We start from the raw sequence: 16,858 nt of genomic DNA, 5'->3' as shown, positions 1-16,858 counted from the left end.
AATCCCATAACTGGGGGGGACCAGGTCACTCCACAGATCTGTACCTGCCTCCTCATGTATGCGCTCCTATGGACTCTAGCTCTGCAGCACATCCAGGCACACACAGCTCCTCCTCCTCCACAAGCTCCTGCAGTCTGGGTTTATAAGCACTTCCCACACTTGACCATGTGACCATGAAGGAGCATGTGACCAGTGACGTCACAGACCTCCTTCTAACAACTCCACTCTAGCATCTACCCCTCAGTGATGTGTGGAGAGGAGCAGGAGCCATGTCTGGGTGTACTAACATGGCCGCCGGAGGTATAGGGGGCGGGGCTAGTGCTGACTGACCAGTGTGCCGGGCGGGGCCAGCCCTGTGACGTCACACCGCAAAGCATGCTGGGAGAGGAAAACTCCAGGAACCTGAGGGAAAGAGGAAGTTCTGCTGGAAACGTCCTGTAAAGAGGCTCTGATGTCCGGACAGCGGGAGGGAGAGCCCCGGCATGAGGAGGAGCAGGTACCGGGGAGCCGGGGGCCGCAGTCAGTAGTGCAGTGTGTGATGTCTGTCACAGCTGGTGCTTCAGTAGTGCAGTGTGTGATGTCTGTGGCAGCTGATGCTTCAGTAGTGCAGTGTATGATGTCTGTCACAGCTGGTGCTTCAGTAGTGCAGTGTATGATGTCTGTCACAGCTGATGCTTCAGTAGTGCAGTGTGTGATGTCTGTCACAGCTGATGCTTCAGTAGTGCAGTGTGTGATGTCTGTCACAGCTGGTGCTTCAGTAGTGCAGTGTGTGATGTCTGTCACAGCTGATGCTTCAGTAGTGCAGTGTATGATGTCTGTCACAGCTGGTGCTTCAGTAGTGCAGTGTGTGATGTCTGTCACAGCTGATGCTTCAGTAGTGCAGTGTGTGATGTCTGTCACAGCTGGTGCTTCAGTAGTGCAGTGTATGATGTCTGTCACAGCTGGTGCTTCAGTAGTGCAGTGTGTGATGTCTGTGGCAGTTGATGCTTCAGTAGTGCAGTGTATGATGTCTGTCGCAGTTGATGCTTCAGTAGTGCAGTGTATGATGTCTGTCACAGCTGATGCTTCAGTAGTGCAGTGTGTGATGTCTGTCACAGCTGATGCTTCAGTAGTGCAGTGTATGATGTCTGTCACAGCTGATGCTTCAGTAGTGCAGTGTATGATGTCTGTCACAGCTGGTGCTTCAGTAGTGCAGTGTGTGATGTCTGTCACAGCTGGTGCTTCAGTAGTGCAGTGTGTGATGTCTGTGGCAGTTGATGCTTCAGTAGTGCAGTGTATGATGTCTGTCACAGCTGATGCTTCAGTAGTGCAGTGTGTGATGTCTGTGGCAGTTGATGCTTCAGTAGTGCAGTGTGTGATGTCTGTCACAGCTGATGCTTCAGTAGTGCAGTGTGTGATGTCTGTCACAGCTGGTGCTTCAGTAGTGCAGTGTGTGATGTCTGTCACAGCTGATGCTTCAGTAGTGCAGTGTATGATGTCTGTAGCAGTTGATGCTTCAGTAGTGCAGTGTATGATGTCTCTGACAGTTGATGCTTCAGTTAGGGGTGGGCGATATGGCCTAAAATCTATATTGCGATATAATTTTAAGCATGTGCGATATGCGATATATATTGCGATATATTGTTTTCTATATTTGGGGGGGCGTGTTTAAACTTTTTTTTACTTTTTATTTAATAACTATTAGTCTCCTTAAGGGCTAAAACCCTTGTCATATTCACCCTAATAGAGCTCTATTAGGGTGAATAGGACTTTACACTCTCCATGCTGCCCTGTGCTTTGTGCACTCAACAGCAGGGAGCTGATCACCCTCCCCTAAATGGTGCCATCCACATATCCCCCCCCCCCTCACCTAAACGGTGCCATCCCCAGATCCCCCTAAACGGTGCCATCCCCAGATCCCCCTAAACGGTGCCATCCCCAGATCCCCCTAAACGGTGCCATCCCCAGATCCCCCTAAACGGTGCCATCCCCAGATCCCCCTAAACGGTGCCATCCCCAGATCCCCCTAAACGGTGCCATCCCCAGATCCCCCTAAACGGTGCCATCCCCAGATCCCCCTAAACGGTGCCATCCCCAGATCCCCCTAAACGGTGCCATCCCCACATCCCCCCCCCTCCCCTAAACGGTGCCATCCACAGATCATCCCCCCCCCTCCCCTAAACGGTGCCATCCACAGATCATCCCCCCCCTCCCCTAAACGGTGCCATCCACAGATCATCCCCCCCTCCCCTAAACGGTGCCATCCACAGATCATCCCCCCCCTTCCCCTAAACGGTGCCATCCACAGTTCATCCCCTCCTTCCCCTAAACGGTGCCATCCACAGATCATCCCCCCCCTCCCCTAAACGGTGCCATCCACAGATCATCCCCCCCCTTCCCCTAAACGGTGCCATCCACAGATCATCCCCCCCCCTCCCCTAAACGGTGCCATCCACAGATCATCCCCCCCCCCTCCCCTAAACGGTGCCATCCACAGATCATCCCCCCCCTCCCCTAAACGGTGCCATCCACAGATCAAACCCCCCCCTTCCCCTAAACGGTGCCATCCCCAGATCCCCCTAAACGGTGCCATCCCCAGATCCCCCTAAACGGTGCCATCCCCAGATCCCCCTAAACGGTGCCATCCCCAGATCCCCCTAAACGGTGCCATCCCCAGATCCCCCTAAACGGTGCCATCCCCAGATCCCCCTAAACGGTGCCATCCCCAGATCCCCCTAAACGGTGCCATCCCCAGATCCCCCTAAACGGTGCCATCCCCAGATCCACCCCCCTCCCCTAAACGGTGCCATCCACAGATCATCCCCCCCCCTCCCCTAAACGGTGCCATCCACAGATCATCCCCCCCCTCCCCTAAACGGTGCCATCCACAGATCATCCCCCCCTCCCCTAAACGGTGCCATCCACAGATCATCCCCCCCCCTCCCCTAAACGGTGCCATCCACAGTTCATCCCCTCCTTCCCCTAAACGGTGCCATCCACAGATCATCCCCCCCCTCCCCTAAACGGTGCCATCCACAGATCATCCCCCCCCTTCCCCTAAACGGTGCCATCCACAGATCATCCCCCCCCCTCCCCTAAACGGTGCCATCCACAGATCATCCCCCCCCCTCCCCTAAACGGTGCCATCCACAGATCATCCCCCCCCTCCCCTAAACGGTGCCATCCACAGATCAAACCCCCCCCCTTCCCCTAAACGGTGCCATCCCCAGATCCCCCTAAACGGTGCCATCCCCAGATCCCCCTAAACGGTGCCATCCCCAGATCCCCCTAAACGGTGCCATCCCCAGATCCCCCTAAACGGTGCCATCCCCAGATCCCCCTAAACGGTGCCATCCCCAGATCCCCCTAAACGGTGCCATCCCCAGATCCCCCTAAACGGTGCCATCCCCAGATCCCCCTAAACGGTGCCATCCCCAGATCCCCCTAAACGGTGCCATCCCCAGATCCCCCTAAACGGTGCCATCCCCAGATCCCCCCCCCTCCCCTAAACGGTGCCATCCCCAGATCCCCCCCCCTCCCCTAAACGGTGCCATCCACAGATCATCCCCCCCCTCCCCTAAACGGTGCCATCCACAGATCAAACCCCCCCCCCTTCCCCTAAACGGTGCCATCCACAGATCAAACCCCCCCCCCCCCTTCCCCTAAACGGTGCCATCCACAGATCATCCCCCCCCCTTCCCCTAAACGGTGCCATCCACAGATCATCCCCCCCTTCCCCTAAACGGTGCCATCCACAGATCATCCCCCCCCCTCCCCTAAACGGTGCCATCCACAGATCATCCCCCCCTTCCCCTAAACGGTGCCATCCACAGATCATCCCGCCCCTCCCCTAAACGGTGCCATCCACAGATCATCCCCCCCCCTTCCCCTAAACGGTGCCATCCACAGATCATCCCCCCCCTTCCCCTAAACGGTGCCATCCACAGATCATCCCCCCCCTCCCCTAAACGGTGCCATCCACAGATCATCCCCCCCCCCTAAACGGTGCCATCCACAGATTCCCCCCCCCCCTAAACGGTGCCATCCACAGATCATCCCCCCCCCCCCCTAAACGGTGCCATCCACAGATCCCCCCCCTCCCCTAAACGGTGCCATCCACAGATCCCCCCCCCCCCCCCGACGCTCACAGGAATACATTTAAAAACTAATCAGTAACTTTAACTTTATTCATTGGAGATCTCTTTACTGTATACCTTACTAGGTCTTAGCTCCGGTAATAGCAGGCAGTGCGGGGGGCGGCGCTCACTCACTGACGTCACGGGCCTGCGCCGCCTAGTGGAAGGAGCAGGCGCGTGACGTCAGTGAGTGAGCGCCGCCCCCCGCACTGCCTGCTGTTACCGGAGCTAAGACCTAGTAAGGTATACAGTAAAGAGATCTCCAATGAATAAAGTTAAAGTTACTGATTAGTTTTTGAATGTTCTACTGTCAGCGGCGTGGCCCTGTATGTTCTAACCCCCAGGCAAGCGTCCCTGTCACCATGGGAACGCCTGGGGGTTAGAATATACCATCGGATTTGAGTTTTCACGCGCTCACTGAGATCGTGAAAACTCAATGATTTACTGTCAGTCCCTCCCCTCCTCCTCTTTTGTCATTGGTGGTCAGCGGCAGCCGCGCACAGTGGGGAGGGAGGGACTCTCTCCTTCTCCACTGTGCCGGCTCAGGATCATATCGCGGTCCGGCGATATAGGCGATATGCTCAAAATCCATATCGTGGCACAAATTTATATCGCATATCGCCCACCCCTAGCTTCAGTAGTGCAGTGTATGATGTCCGGACAGCTGGAGGAGGAGGACAGGACGGCTGTAGAAGGAGGTGATGATGGAGGAGGACAGGACGGCTGTAGAAGGAGGTGATGATGGAGGAGGACAGGACGGCTGTAGAAGGAGGTGATGATGGAGGAGGACAGGACGGCTGTAGAAGGAGGTGATGATGGAGGAGGACAGGACGGCTGTAGAAGGAGGTGATGATGGAGGAGGATAGGACGGCTGTAGAAGGAGGTGATGATGGAGGAGGACCAGCCCCTCACATCTCCAGGTAACGGACAGGACTAAATACAAATGTCCTGGAATTCTCTGTCTGTAAAGTCTGAGTCCAGTCTCTGTGTCTCCTGCAGAGAGATCCAGTCAGAGGACAACACCAGAGAGATGTCCGCGTCCTCTCCTTCCACAGGATGGTCAGGTAATGGAGATGTCTCCTCCTCTGTAGGAGGACGCCTTGTTTTATCCAGTACTATTCTAGGTTTATACTGGTGTAATGAACTGGAGATGGTGGGATTACAGCTGACCACAGACGCTCCATGTTCTCTGCTTCTTCCTACAAGTCTCTGGCTATGGAGACCACTGGTGGGAATAAGGAACCAATAGGTTTATGTCCCCGAGAGGAACGAGTCCGGACGCGTCTGGTAGAAGCCGATCTCCTCCGCGGAAACCACCTGCAGCATGTCCGGCCAGTGGCGTGCCTCAGCCCTCGTCCACATTTCCGTTTTTGACAGACTGCACACATACCCATTGATTTAAATCTGTCTGTTCACATTTGTGCCCCTACACAGTAGTAATGCCCTCTCTGTGCCCCCCACACGGTGGTGATGCCCTCTCTGTGCCCCCCCCTCCTCACGGTGGTGATGCCCTCTCTGTGCCCCCCCCCTCCTCACGGTGGTGATGCCCTCTCTGTGCCCCCCCTCCTCACGGTGGTGATGCCCTCTCTGTGCCCCCCCCTCACGGTGGTGATGCCCTCTCTGTGCCCCCCCCTCAAGGTGTTGATGCCCTCTCTGTGCCCCCCCCCCCCTCAAGGTGTTGATGCCCTCTCTGTGCCCCCCCTCCTCACGGTGGTGATGACCTCTCTGTGCCCCCCCTCCTCACGGTGGTGATGACCTCTCTGTGCCCCCCCCTCCTCACGGTGGTGATGACCTCTCTGTGCCCCCCCCCCTCCTCACGGTGGTGATGCCCTCTCTGTGCCCCCCACACGGTGGTGATGCCCTCTCTGTGCCCCCCCACACGGTGGTGATGCCCTCTCTGTGCCCCCCCCCACGGTGGTGATGCCCTCTCTGTGCCCCCCCTCCTCACGGTGGTGATGCCCTCTCTGTGCCCCCCCTCCTCACGGTGGTGATGCCCTCTCTGTGCCCCCCCCTCCTCACGGTGGTGATGCCCTCTCTGTGCCCCCCCTCCTCACGGTGGTGATGCCCTCTCTGTGCCCCCCCCTCCTCACGGTGGTGATGCCCTCTCTGTGCCCCCCCCTCACGGTGGTGATGCCCTCTCTGTGCCCCCCCCTCAAGGTGTTGATGCCCTCTCTGTGCCCCCCCCCCCTCAAGGTGTTGATGCCCTCTCTGTGCCCCCCCTCCTCACAGTGGTGATGACCTCTCTGTGCCCCCCCCTCCTCACGGTGGTGATGCCCTCTCTGTGCCCCCCACACGGTGGTGATGCCCTCTCTGTGCCCCCCCACATGGTGGTGATGCCCTCTCTGTGCCCCCCCACACGGTGGTGATGCCCTCTCTGTGCCCCCCCACACGGTGGTGATGCCCTCTCTGTGCCCCCCCCACACGGTGGTGATGCCCTCTCTGTGCCCCCCCACAACACGGTGGTGATGCCCTCTCTGTGCCCCCCACAACACGGTGGTGATGCCCTCTCTGTGCCCCCCCACAACACGGTGGTGATGCCCTCTCTGTGCCCCCCCACAACACGGTGGTGATGCCCTCTCTGTGCCCCCCCACAACACGGTGGTGATGCCCTCTCTGTGCCCCCCCACAACACGGTGGTGATGCCCTCTCTGTGCCCCCCCACAACACGGTGGTGATGCCCTCTCTGTGCCCCCCCACAACACGGTGGTGATGCCCTCTCTGTGCCCCCCCACAACACGGTGGTGATGCCCTCTCTGTGCCCCCCCACAACACGGTGGTGATGCCCTCTCTGTGCCCCCCCACAACACGGTGGTGATGCCCTCTCTGTGCCCCCCCACAACACGGTGGTGATGCCCTCTCTGTGCCCCCCCACAACACGGTGGTGATGCCCTCTCTGTGCCCCCCCACAACACGGTGGTGATGCCCTCTCTGTGCCCCCCCACACGGTGGTGATGCCCTCTCTGTGCCCCCCCCTCCTCACGGTGGTGATGCCCTCTCTGTGCCCCCCCCCCTCCTCACGGTGGTGATGCCCTCTCTGTGCCCCCCCTCCTCACGGTGGTGATGCCCTCTCTGTGCCCCCCCCTCCTCACGGTGGTGATGCCCTCTCTGTGCCCCCCCACACGGTGGTGATGCCCTCTCTGTGCCCCCCCACACGGTGGAGATCACCATATCAAGGTGGTGGGTGACATTTTTGAAATGGCATTAATGGGGATCTTGTAGTTATGGGTGACTGGTGTAGACTGGGATATTTCCAGTGCTCTTACATGTCGGAGCAGGAATCTAATGGATGCACTTACAGGAGCGGCAGCTCGTCACATCCCCCACAGAGGAGAGGACGTTCTAGATTTAGGCTAGCTTCACGCTAGTATTGTGAGATCCGGAGAACAGTCTGCGGGTCTCTCTGGATCCGGCATTGCTGGAATCCACTGCGTGCAGCGGTAAGTAGTCCGGACAGGATCGCAGTGGCTTCTGGCAGATCCAGAGAGACCCAGTCGGCTGTTCCCTGCCGGATCTTCCAATGCTAGTGTGAAACTAGTCGTAGAGATCTGGTGTCGGAGGTTCATGTGGAGGAACATTTGGGTTCCAGAGATGACTAATGTTTATGGGAACGATCCTACACTACAACTGTTTTGCTTCTGGTTTATTGCGGAACAGCAGACGGTATATAGGACGGGGAGGAGTGGGGGGTGCACGGTGGCGTGTAGCTCTTCTATTGGCTATAAACTCTGTATTTTCTGTCACATCTATGTGCAAGAGGAAGTTCCCCCCTCCCCCTTCCAGATGGGGGAAGCTGCTTGCTTGAGATGAACAGAAACTGTCTTGAGGCACATAATGAAGCAGAAAGTAAGATTCTTGTTCTAGGCGTTGGCTGGGTGCCTGGCCGCCATTTTAACTACAGTATAGTTCTCAACAAGCAAGTATCCACTTTGTCTCAATATTCCAGAACAGTCCCCCCTTGGAGACTTGATTGTAGACTTTCCCCTGCCTAGCGAATCCCCTGGGCATACCCTTCGTACCCTCTCCACCCGCAGTGGTGACAACCTACCCCTTCTAGGTAAGCTCCAGATTGCTCGGACTTGTGATAATACCCTGGGATTCCTCTCACCCCATCTCTGCAAGACATCATCGCGAGGAGGGGGAACCGCCTTGAATGGCGTTTCCTTTTGTTCTTCCTCATCATAGAGAAGCATGATGGGTCGCTCATCAGTTTTCTTCATTCTTTTTGAAAGGCGGGTCACACAAATAAGAACGAGCTTAATTACTGTATATATCCCCAATATTAGGGCTACCTGTAATATTCCTTGGACAATTCCCATGAGCCAACCCCCAATACCTTTTAAACCAGTTGGCGGGGTTAAAGGGGTTGTCCAGGTTCAGAGCTGAACCCGGCCATACCCTTCTTTTCACCCCGGCAGCCCCCCTGAGGCTAGCATCTCATGCTCCGATGCGCTCCCTTGCCCTGCGCTAAATTGCGCAGGGCACGGGCTCTCTTGTTTTCAATAACACACTGCCAGGCAGAAACTTCCACCCGGCAGTGTGTTTGGTGACGTCACCGGCTCTGATGGGCGGGCTTTAGCACTGCCCTAGCCGTTTTACTGGCGTCACCGGGCTTCCTGGCAGCCCCATGTAGAGCCCCGATACGTCACCGGATCTCCAAAAAAATGCCTTTGCCCTGCGCGATTTAGTGCAGGGCAAAGGTGAGCATCAGAGCATGAACTGCTCCGATGCTCCTGTCAGGGGGGCTGCCGGGGGGAAAATGGAGGTATGTCCGGGTTCAGCTCTGAACCCGGACAACCCCTTTAAGGAAGGAGAAGGTATCAGACCACCATGTATCTTTATCAGCTTTATGTGCGTCCAGCTAGGGTTGAGCGGTAAACCGGTGTCCACGATTTACCGCAGTATGAAGAAACGGCGATATCCCCGTTTCCAAATAGCCGCGGTATTTGGTGACGTCATAGGAGCGGTCATATGCGTGCTGACCGCTCCTAAATCTGTGACAGCCCGCCCCTGCATCGTGCATACATAACATATTAGTTCCTGCTGTTCCGGCTCCTCCTCGCTCCCATATTCAAGTCTCCACCCACTGGCCGAGCACAGGAGCGAAGCGCGCAAAGTCAGTCAGCATTAGCAATCCGTGTCCAAGCCAAGGATCGGAAGAAGCCAGATCTACTGGCGAAACGGCGTTGGGTCAGGAGTTGGCCGAGAGATCTTTGCACCATTCAGGGTATGTTTAACTGTGTTCCTTCCATCTTAACCTCAGTCTCTACAATCGCCTCTGTTGCATTGTGTTTGGGGCGTTGCTGCCATGAGGCTCTGAGGTTTGCTCTTGCCTTGGGTCCTGCTCCTCATCTGTGTGTCCCGCCTTGTGCTGCCTGTTTTATAAAAAAAAGTATGTACTGTTCATATATATTTATAATAAAGCTTTTTGGATTTTCATATACACGAAAGTCAGCTTAATTTTTTGGTGATTGCCCCCATACAGTGTAACGTCTCCTTGTGGCTGCCCCCATACAGTGTAACGTCTCCTTGTGGCTGCCCCCATACAGTGTAACGTCTCCTTGTGGCTGCCCCCATACAGTGTAACGTCTCCTTGTGGCCCCCCCCATACAGTATAACGTCTCCTTGTGGCCCCCCCATACAGTATAACGTCTCCTTGTGGCTGCCCCCATACAGTATAACGTCTCCTTGTGGCTGCCCCCATACAGTATAACGTCTCCTTGTGGCTGCCCCCATACAGTATAACGTCTCCTTGTGGCTGCCCCATACAGTATAACGTCTCCTTGTGGCTGCCCCATACAGTATAACGTCTCCTTGTGGCTGCCCCATACAGTATAACGTCTCCTTGTGGCTGCCCCATACAGTATAACGTCTCCTTGTGGCTGCCCCCATACAGTAGAACGTCTCCTTGTGGCTGCCCCCATACAGTATAACGTCTCCTTGTGGCCGCCCCATACAGTATAACGGCTCCTTGTGGCTGCCCCCATACAGTATAACGGCTCCTTGTGGCTGCCCCCATACAGTGTAACGTCTCCTTGTGGCTGCGCATTATGGAAGCGCTTCATTAGTACAGAAGGACCAGGGAGCGGTGAAGGATCTGTACTCACCGCTTCCTGGTCCTCGGCTCGGCTATCGGCTGTGTGACCTCACACTGTGTGCCGCTATACACAGCCGACAGCAGAATGAAGAGGATTGCGATGGTGACCAGGAGCAGAAGAGTTAAGTGTTTTTATTTTATTTTTTATTTTTTGCACTGGGGGCTGATGGCTGACCTGAGGGGCTGATGGCTGACCTGGGGGGCTGACATATGACTGACATGGGGGTCTGATCTGAGATCTGATTAACATTGGTGTAATGAAAAATAACATGAGGTGTAATGAATTTTTTTTCTTCTTATTGTTCTACTCTAAAACCTAGGTGCATCTTATAGGGCGAAAAATACGGTACAGTGCAGCAGAGACCAGTGCAGCAGAGACCAGTGCAGCAGAGACCAGTGCAGCAGAGACCAGTGCAGCAGAGACCAGTGCAGCAGAGACCAGTGCAGCAGAGACCAGTGCAGCAGAGACCAGTGCAGCAGAGACCAGTGCAGCAGAGACCAGTGCAGCAGAGACCAGTGCAGCAGAGACCAGTGCAGCAGAGACCAGTGCAGCAGAGACCATAGTCAGTTTATATAGTCATTATATAGTGTTTTATACACTGCTCAAAAAAATAAAGGGAACACAAAAATAACACATCCTAGATCTGAATTAATTAAATATTCTTCTGAAATACTTTGTTCTTTACATAGTTGAATGTGCTGACAACAAAATCACACAAAAATTAAAAAATGGAAATCTAATTTTCTAACCCATGGAGGTCTGGATTTGGAGTCACACTCAAAATTAAAGTGGAAAAACACACTACAGGCTGATCCAACTTTATTGTAATACCCTTAAAACAAGTCAAAATGAGGCTCAGTAGTGTGTGTGGCCTCCACGTGCCTGTATGACCTCCCTACAACGCCTGTGCATGCTCCTGATGAGGTGGCGGACGGTCTCCTGAGGGATCTCCTCCCAGACCTGGACTAAAGCATCTGCCAACTCCTGGACAGTCTGTGGTGCAACGTGACGTTGGTGGATAGACCGAGACATGATGTCCCAGATGTGCTCAATTGGATTCAGGTCTGGGGAACGGGCGGGCCAGTCCATAGCATCAATGCCTTCGTCTTGCAGGAACTGCTGACACACTCCAGCCACATGAGGTCTAGCATTGTCTTGCATTAGGAGGAACCCAGGGCCAACCGCACCAGCATATGGTCTCACAAGGGGTCTGAGGATCTCATCTCGGTACCTAATGGCAGTCAGGCTACCTCTGGCGAGCACATGGAGGGCTGTTCGGCCCTCCAAAGAAATGCCATCCCACACCATTACTGACCCAATGCCAAACCGGTCATGCTGGAGGATGCTGCAGGCAGCAGAACGTTCTCCACGGCGTCTCCAGAGTCTGTCACGTGCTCAGTGTGAACCTGCTTTCATCTGTGAAGATCACAGGGCGCCAGTGGCGAATTTGCCAATCTTGGTGTTCTCTGGCAAATGCCAAACGTCCTGCACGGTGTTGGGCTGTAAGCACAACATCCACCTGTGGACGTCGGGCCCTCATATCACCCTCATGGAGTCTGTTTCTGACCGTTTGAGCAGACACATGCACATTTGTGGCCTGCTGGAGGTCATTTTGCAGGGCTCTGGCAGTGCTCCTCCTGTTCCTCCTTGCACAAAGGCGGAGGTAGCGGTCCTGCTGCTGGGTTGTTGCCCTCCTACGGCCTCCTCCACGTCTCCTGATGTACTGGCCTGTCTCCTGGTAGCGCCTCCATGCTCTGGACACTACGCTGACAGACACAGCAAACCTTCTTGCCACAGCTCGCATTGATGTGCCATCCTGGATAAGCTGCACTACCTGAACCACTTGTGTGGGTTGTAGACTCCGTCTCATGCTACCACTAGAGTGAAAGCACCGCCAGCATTCAAAAGTGACCAAAACATCAGCCAGGAAGCATAGGAACTGAGAAGTGGTCTGTGGTCACCACCTGCAGAACCACTCCTTTATTGGGGGTGTCTTGCTAGTTGCCTATAATTTCCACCTGTTGTCTATCCCATTTGCACAACAGCATGTGAAATTGATTGTCACTCAGTGTTGCTTCCTAAGTGGACAGTTTGATTTCACAGAAGTGTGATTGACTTGGAGTTACATTGTGTTGTTTAAGTGTTCCCTTTATTTTTTTGAGCAGTGTATTTTAATATGCACCTTGTGTTTTGTTATGCACGTTAATCAGGCATACTCTCTTTCCTTGTGTCCAGAGTCCAGATTCTTCTTCGAGGGCTGGCTCTTTCAACCAGGTTTCCTTTTCCATGGGAGTGGCCTGTTTAGGCATTTGTTTCAGTAGGTCCTATGTGACTTCTTTTCTTTTTGTTCCAGGTCTTCCTGTGCTACCATAATCTGGTCTGATTGGACTCTTTCCTCTTTCACTGCTGCTTTTTTGGCTGCTTGGTCATCTAAGGTGTTTCCTCTGGCCTCAGAGGTTTCAGCTCGAGTATGGGCCTTTACCTTGATCACTGCCACTTGGGTGGGCAGGAGTACTGCTGCCATTAGAGCCGCTACTGCTGAAGCATTCTTGATTGGGGTTCCTGCGGCTGTGATGTAATCCCGGGCCTTCCATATTACTCCTAAGTCATGAACTACTCCAAAGGCATATCTAGAGTCTGTGTAGATATTGGCGGTAGAATCTTTTGCCATGAGGCAGGATTCAGTGAGGACAATGAGTTCAGCCTCCTGTGCTGACTGGTCTGGGAGCAATTGTCTTGCACCTCACCTCATGCTCACTAGTGACCGTCATACCTGTATGGAACTTCCCCTTGTCATCGGCGTACCTTGAGCCGTCCACAAAGAGAGTCCAATGTGGGTTTGTCAGAGGAGTGTCTTGGACTGATGATGGAGTCCCTACTTCAGCTTCCATCATTGTGATGCAATCATGTTCTTGTTCCTTGTAAAGAGAGTCGGTTGAGGCCCATAGTTCTTCTTTCTGAAGATCCTCTTCAGCATGTAGATCAATAAAATCTTCAGAATGTCCAGTATACTCCCCCTTAGAAGAGGAAGGAGTGCAGCAGGATTGAGGATGTGGCATCTCTGAATGGTGACATTATCTGGCAGGAGTAGACTACACTGCAGCCGGAGGTGGCGTTGTGCAGTGAGGTGCTTAGGTTGAGTCTGCTGAAGGATGGCAGAAATGTCATGGGGAGCCAGAATAGTGAGGGGATGACCCAGCACAACGTCAGATGTGAGCTCCAGGAGAGAGATGGTGTCAACAAATCCCAAAAAAGTTGGGACAAGGCCATTTTCACCACTGTGTGGCATCTCCCCTTCTTCTTACAACACTCAACAGACGTCTGGGGACCGAGGAGACCAGTTTCTCAAGTTTAGAAATAGGAATGCTCTCCCATTCTTGTCTAATACAGGCCTCTAACTGTTCAATCGTCTTGGGCCTTCTTTGTTGCACCTTCCTCTTTATGATGCGCCAAATGTTCTCTATAGGTGAAAGATCTGGACTGCAGACTGGCCATTTCAGTGCCCGGATCCTTCTCCTACGCAGCCATGATGTTGTGATTGATGCAGAATGTGGTCTGGCATTATCTCGTTGAAAAATGCAGGGTCTTCCCTGAAAGAGATGACGTCTGGATGGGAGCAGATGTTGTTCTAGAACCTGAATATATTTTTCTGCATTGATGGTGCCTTTCCAGACATGCAAGCTGCCCATGCCACACGCACTCATGCAACCCCATACCATCAGAGATGCAGGCTTCTGAACTGAGCGTTGATAACAACTTGGGTTGTCCTTGTCCTCTTTGGTCCGGGTGACATGGCGTCCCAGATTTCCAAAAAGAACTTCGAATCGTGACTCGTCCGACCACAGAACAGTCTTCCATTTTGCCACACTCCATTTTAAATGATCCCTGGCCCAGTGAAAACGCCTGAGCATGTGGATCTTGCTTAGAAATGGCTTCTTCTTTGCACTGTAGATTTTCAGCTGGCAGCGGCGGATGGCACGGTGGATTGTGTTCACTGACAATGGTTTCTGGAAGTATTCCTGAGCCCATTCTGTGATTTCCTTTACAGTAGCATTCCTGTTTTGTGGTGCAGTGTCGTTTAAGGGCCCGGAGATCACGGCCATCCAGTATGGTTTTACCGCCTTGACCCTTACGCACAGAGATTGTTCCAGATTCTCTGAATCTTCGGATGATGTTATGCACAGTTGATGATGATAGATGCAAAGTCTTTGCAGTTTTTCGCTGGGTAACACCTTTCTGATATTGCTCCACTATCTTTCTGCGCAACATTGTGGGAATTGGTGATCCTCTACCCGTCTTGGCTTCTGAGAGACACTGCCACTCTGAGAAGCTCTTTTTATACCCAATCATGTTGCCAATTGACCTAATTAGTGTTAATTGGTCTTCCAGCTCTTCGTTATGCTCAAATTTACTTTTTCCAGCCTCTTATTGCTACTTGTCCCAACTTTTTGGGGATTTGTTGACACCGTGAAAATTGGAATCAACGTATTTTTCCTTTAAAATGATACATTTACTCGGATTAAACGTTTGATCTGTCATCTACGTTCTATTACAAATAAAATATTGACATTTGCCATCTCCACATCATTGCATTCAGTTTTTATTCACAATTTGTTTAGTGTCCCAACTTTTTTGGAATCCGGTTTGTAGAAAACTATGATTTAAATCAAGCCTTACTGACTAGTGATTTAAATCAGTTTGCTTTAAATCAAATCCACCCTGCATGGCACAACTGCAAACCTGCCAAGAGACGGCCGCCCACCAAACCTCACGGAGCGGGCAAGGAGGGCATTAATCAGAGAGGCAGCACAGAGACCTCAGGAGACCCTGGAGGAGCTGCAGAGTTCCACAGCAGAGACTGGAGGATCTGTACATAGGACGGCAATCAGCCGTACGCTCCACAGAGTTGGGCTTTATGGCAGAGCGGCCAGAAGAAGCCATTACTGTCAGCTAGAAACAATGAGGCGCGTTGTGAGGTTGTGAAAAGGCGCATCAACACATCACATCACCCAAAGAACACCATCCCCACAGTGAGACATGGTGGTGGCAGCATCATACTGGGGGATGGGACTGGGAAACTGGTCAGAGTGGAGGGAAAGATGGGTGGTGCTAAATACAGGGATATTCTAGAGCAGGCATCCTCAAACTGCGGCCCTCCAGCTGTTGTAAAACTACAACTCCCACAATGCCCTTCTGTAGGCTGATACCTGTCGGCTGTTGGGGCATGCTGGGAGTTGTAGTTTTGCAACAGCTGGAGGGCCGCAGTTTGAGGATGCCTGCTCTAGAGCAGAACCTGCCCCACTCTGTGCATGATCTGAGGCTAGGACGGAGGCTCACCTTCCAGCAGGACAATGACCCCAAACACACGGCTAAAGCAACACTCGAGGGGTTTAAGGGGAAACATGTAAATGTGTTGGAATGGCCGAGTCACAGCCCAGATCTCAATCCAATAGAAGATCTGTGGTCAGACGTAAAGATCGCTGTTCACAAGCGCAAACATCCAACCTGAAGGAGCTGTCAGCAGTTCTGCAAGGAGGAATGGGCAAAAATCCCAGTGGTGAGATGTGGCAACTGCTCAAAGAGACTTATCCAAAGCGACTTGGAGCTGTGATTGCGGCAAAAGGGGCTCTACAAAGTACTGACTTTAGGGGGGTGAATAGTTCTGCACATGGACTTTTTCTGTTATTTTTTCCTATTTGTTGTTTGCTTCACAATAAAAAAAAACATCTTCAAAGTTGTCGTCACGTTCTGTAAATTATATGATGCAAATCCTCAAACAATCCATGTTAATTCCAGGTTGTGAGGCACCAAAATACGAAAAAAGTCAAAAAGGTAGGGGGGGGTGAATACTTTTGCAAGGCACTTTATATAGGTTTTTCATGTCTAAATAGTGTAAAAATAAATGTAAAGTTCAATACATATTTTTTTTTTTTTTAAATCACCATATTCTGACCCCCATAACTTTTTTATACTTATGTCTACTGAGCTTTTTAGCTACTTTTTGTTACCATTTTGGAGTGTGTGAGACTTTTTGATCACATTTTATATTTTTTTTTGGGGTAAGAGAAGCAATGAAAAAAATTGCAAATTGGCCATTTTGACCCTTTTTTCCGTTACGCCATTCGCTGTATCGAAGTGTTTTTTATTCTATTTTAATAGTATGGGCGTTTTCAGTCGCAGTGATACCCATGATTTTTATATTTATTGTTATTTAGGTATTTTTTAATTATACAGAAAGGGGGTGATTTAAACTTTTAAAAAATAAAACTTTTTTTATTTTTTGTGATAATTTTGTGGCTCATATATGAGCTTATTAATTATGTTTTTTTTTTTGTTCTATTTGGGATTTTTAATTGCCATTGAAAGGCAATTTTGCTCATTTCTTATCCTGGCCTGCCATCTGGTGGCCAATATAAGAATTGCAGCCTGAACACTTTTAGCCTCATCAGCGAGACTGAAGGTGTTCAGCGCAAGTACCGATGCCCGAATTGGCCACACGGGGCATCGGTAGGACGCTTCCGGGTATTTGTGCATTTAGGTGCCGTGATCTCACTTGATCACGGCATCTAAAGCATTTAATTACCGCTATACTGCATTATTGCCGATTGCGATAATTAGCCGCAGGTCCCTGCTCTTTGAAACAGCAGA

General features: G+C 52.3%; 1 protein-coding gene across 1 annotated transcript in view; it reads left to right on the top strand.

Annotated features, from left to right (window-relative positions):
* The first annotated feature begins 326 nt into the window (after window positions 1-326).
* The window catches only part of LOC121002649 (gastrula zinc finger protein XlCGF26.1-like), a 67,767-nt gene continuing 51,235 nt past the window's right edge, over window positions 327-16,858 (top strand). The window contains exons 1-2 of the mRNA XM_040434085.1: window positions 327-496; window positions 5,115-5,179. Coding sequence (XP_040290019.1) covers window positions 483-496; window positions 5,115-5,179 — 79 coding nt within the window. The 5' untranslated portion in view covers window positions 327-482. The remainder of the gene's footprint in view (window positions 497-5,114; window positions 5,180-16,858) is intronic.

Source organism: Bufo bufo, chromosome 5 (genome assembly GCF_905171765.1).
Source record: "Bufo bufo chromosome 5, aBufBuf1.1, whole genome shotgun sequence".
In the NCBI taxonomy this organism is placed as follows: domain Eukaryota; kingdom Metazoa; phylum Chordata; class Amphibia; order Anura; family Bufonidae; genus Bufo; species Bufo bufo.
The sequence above is the reverse complement of the archived record's forward strand: the minus strand, read 5'-3'. Positions and strand labels throughout refer to the sequence as shown.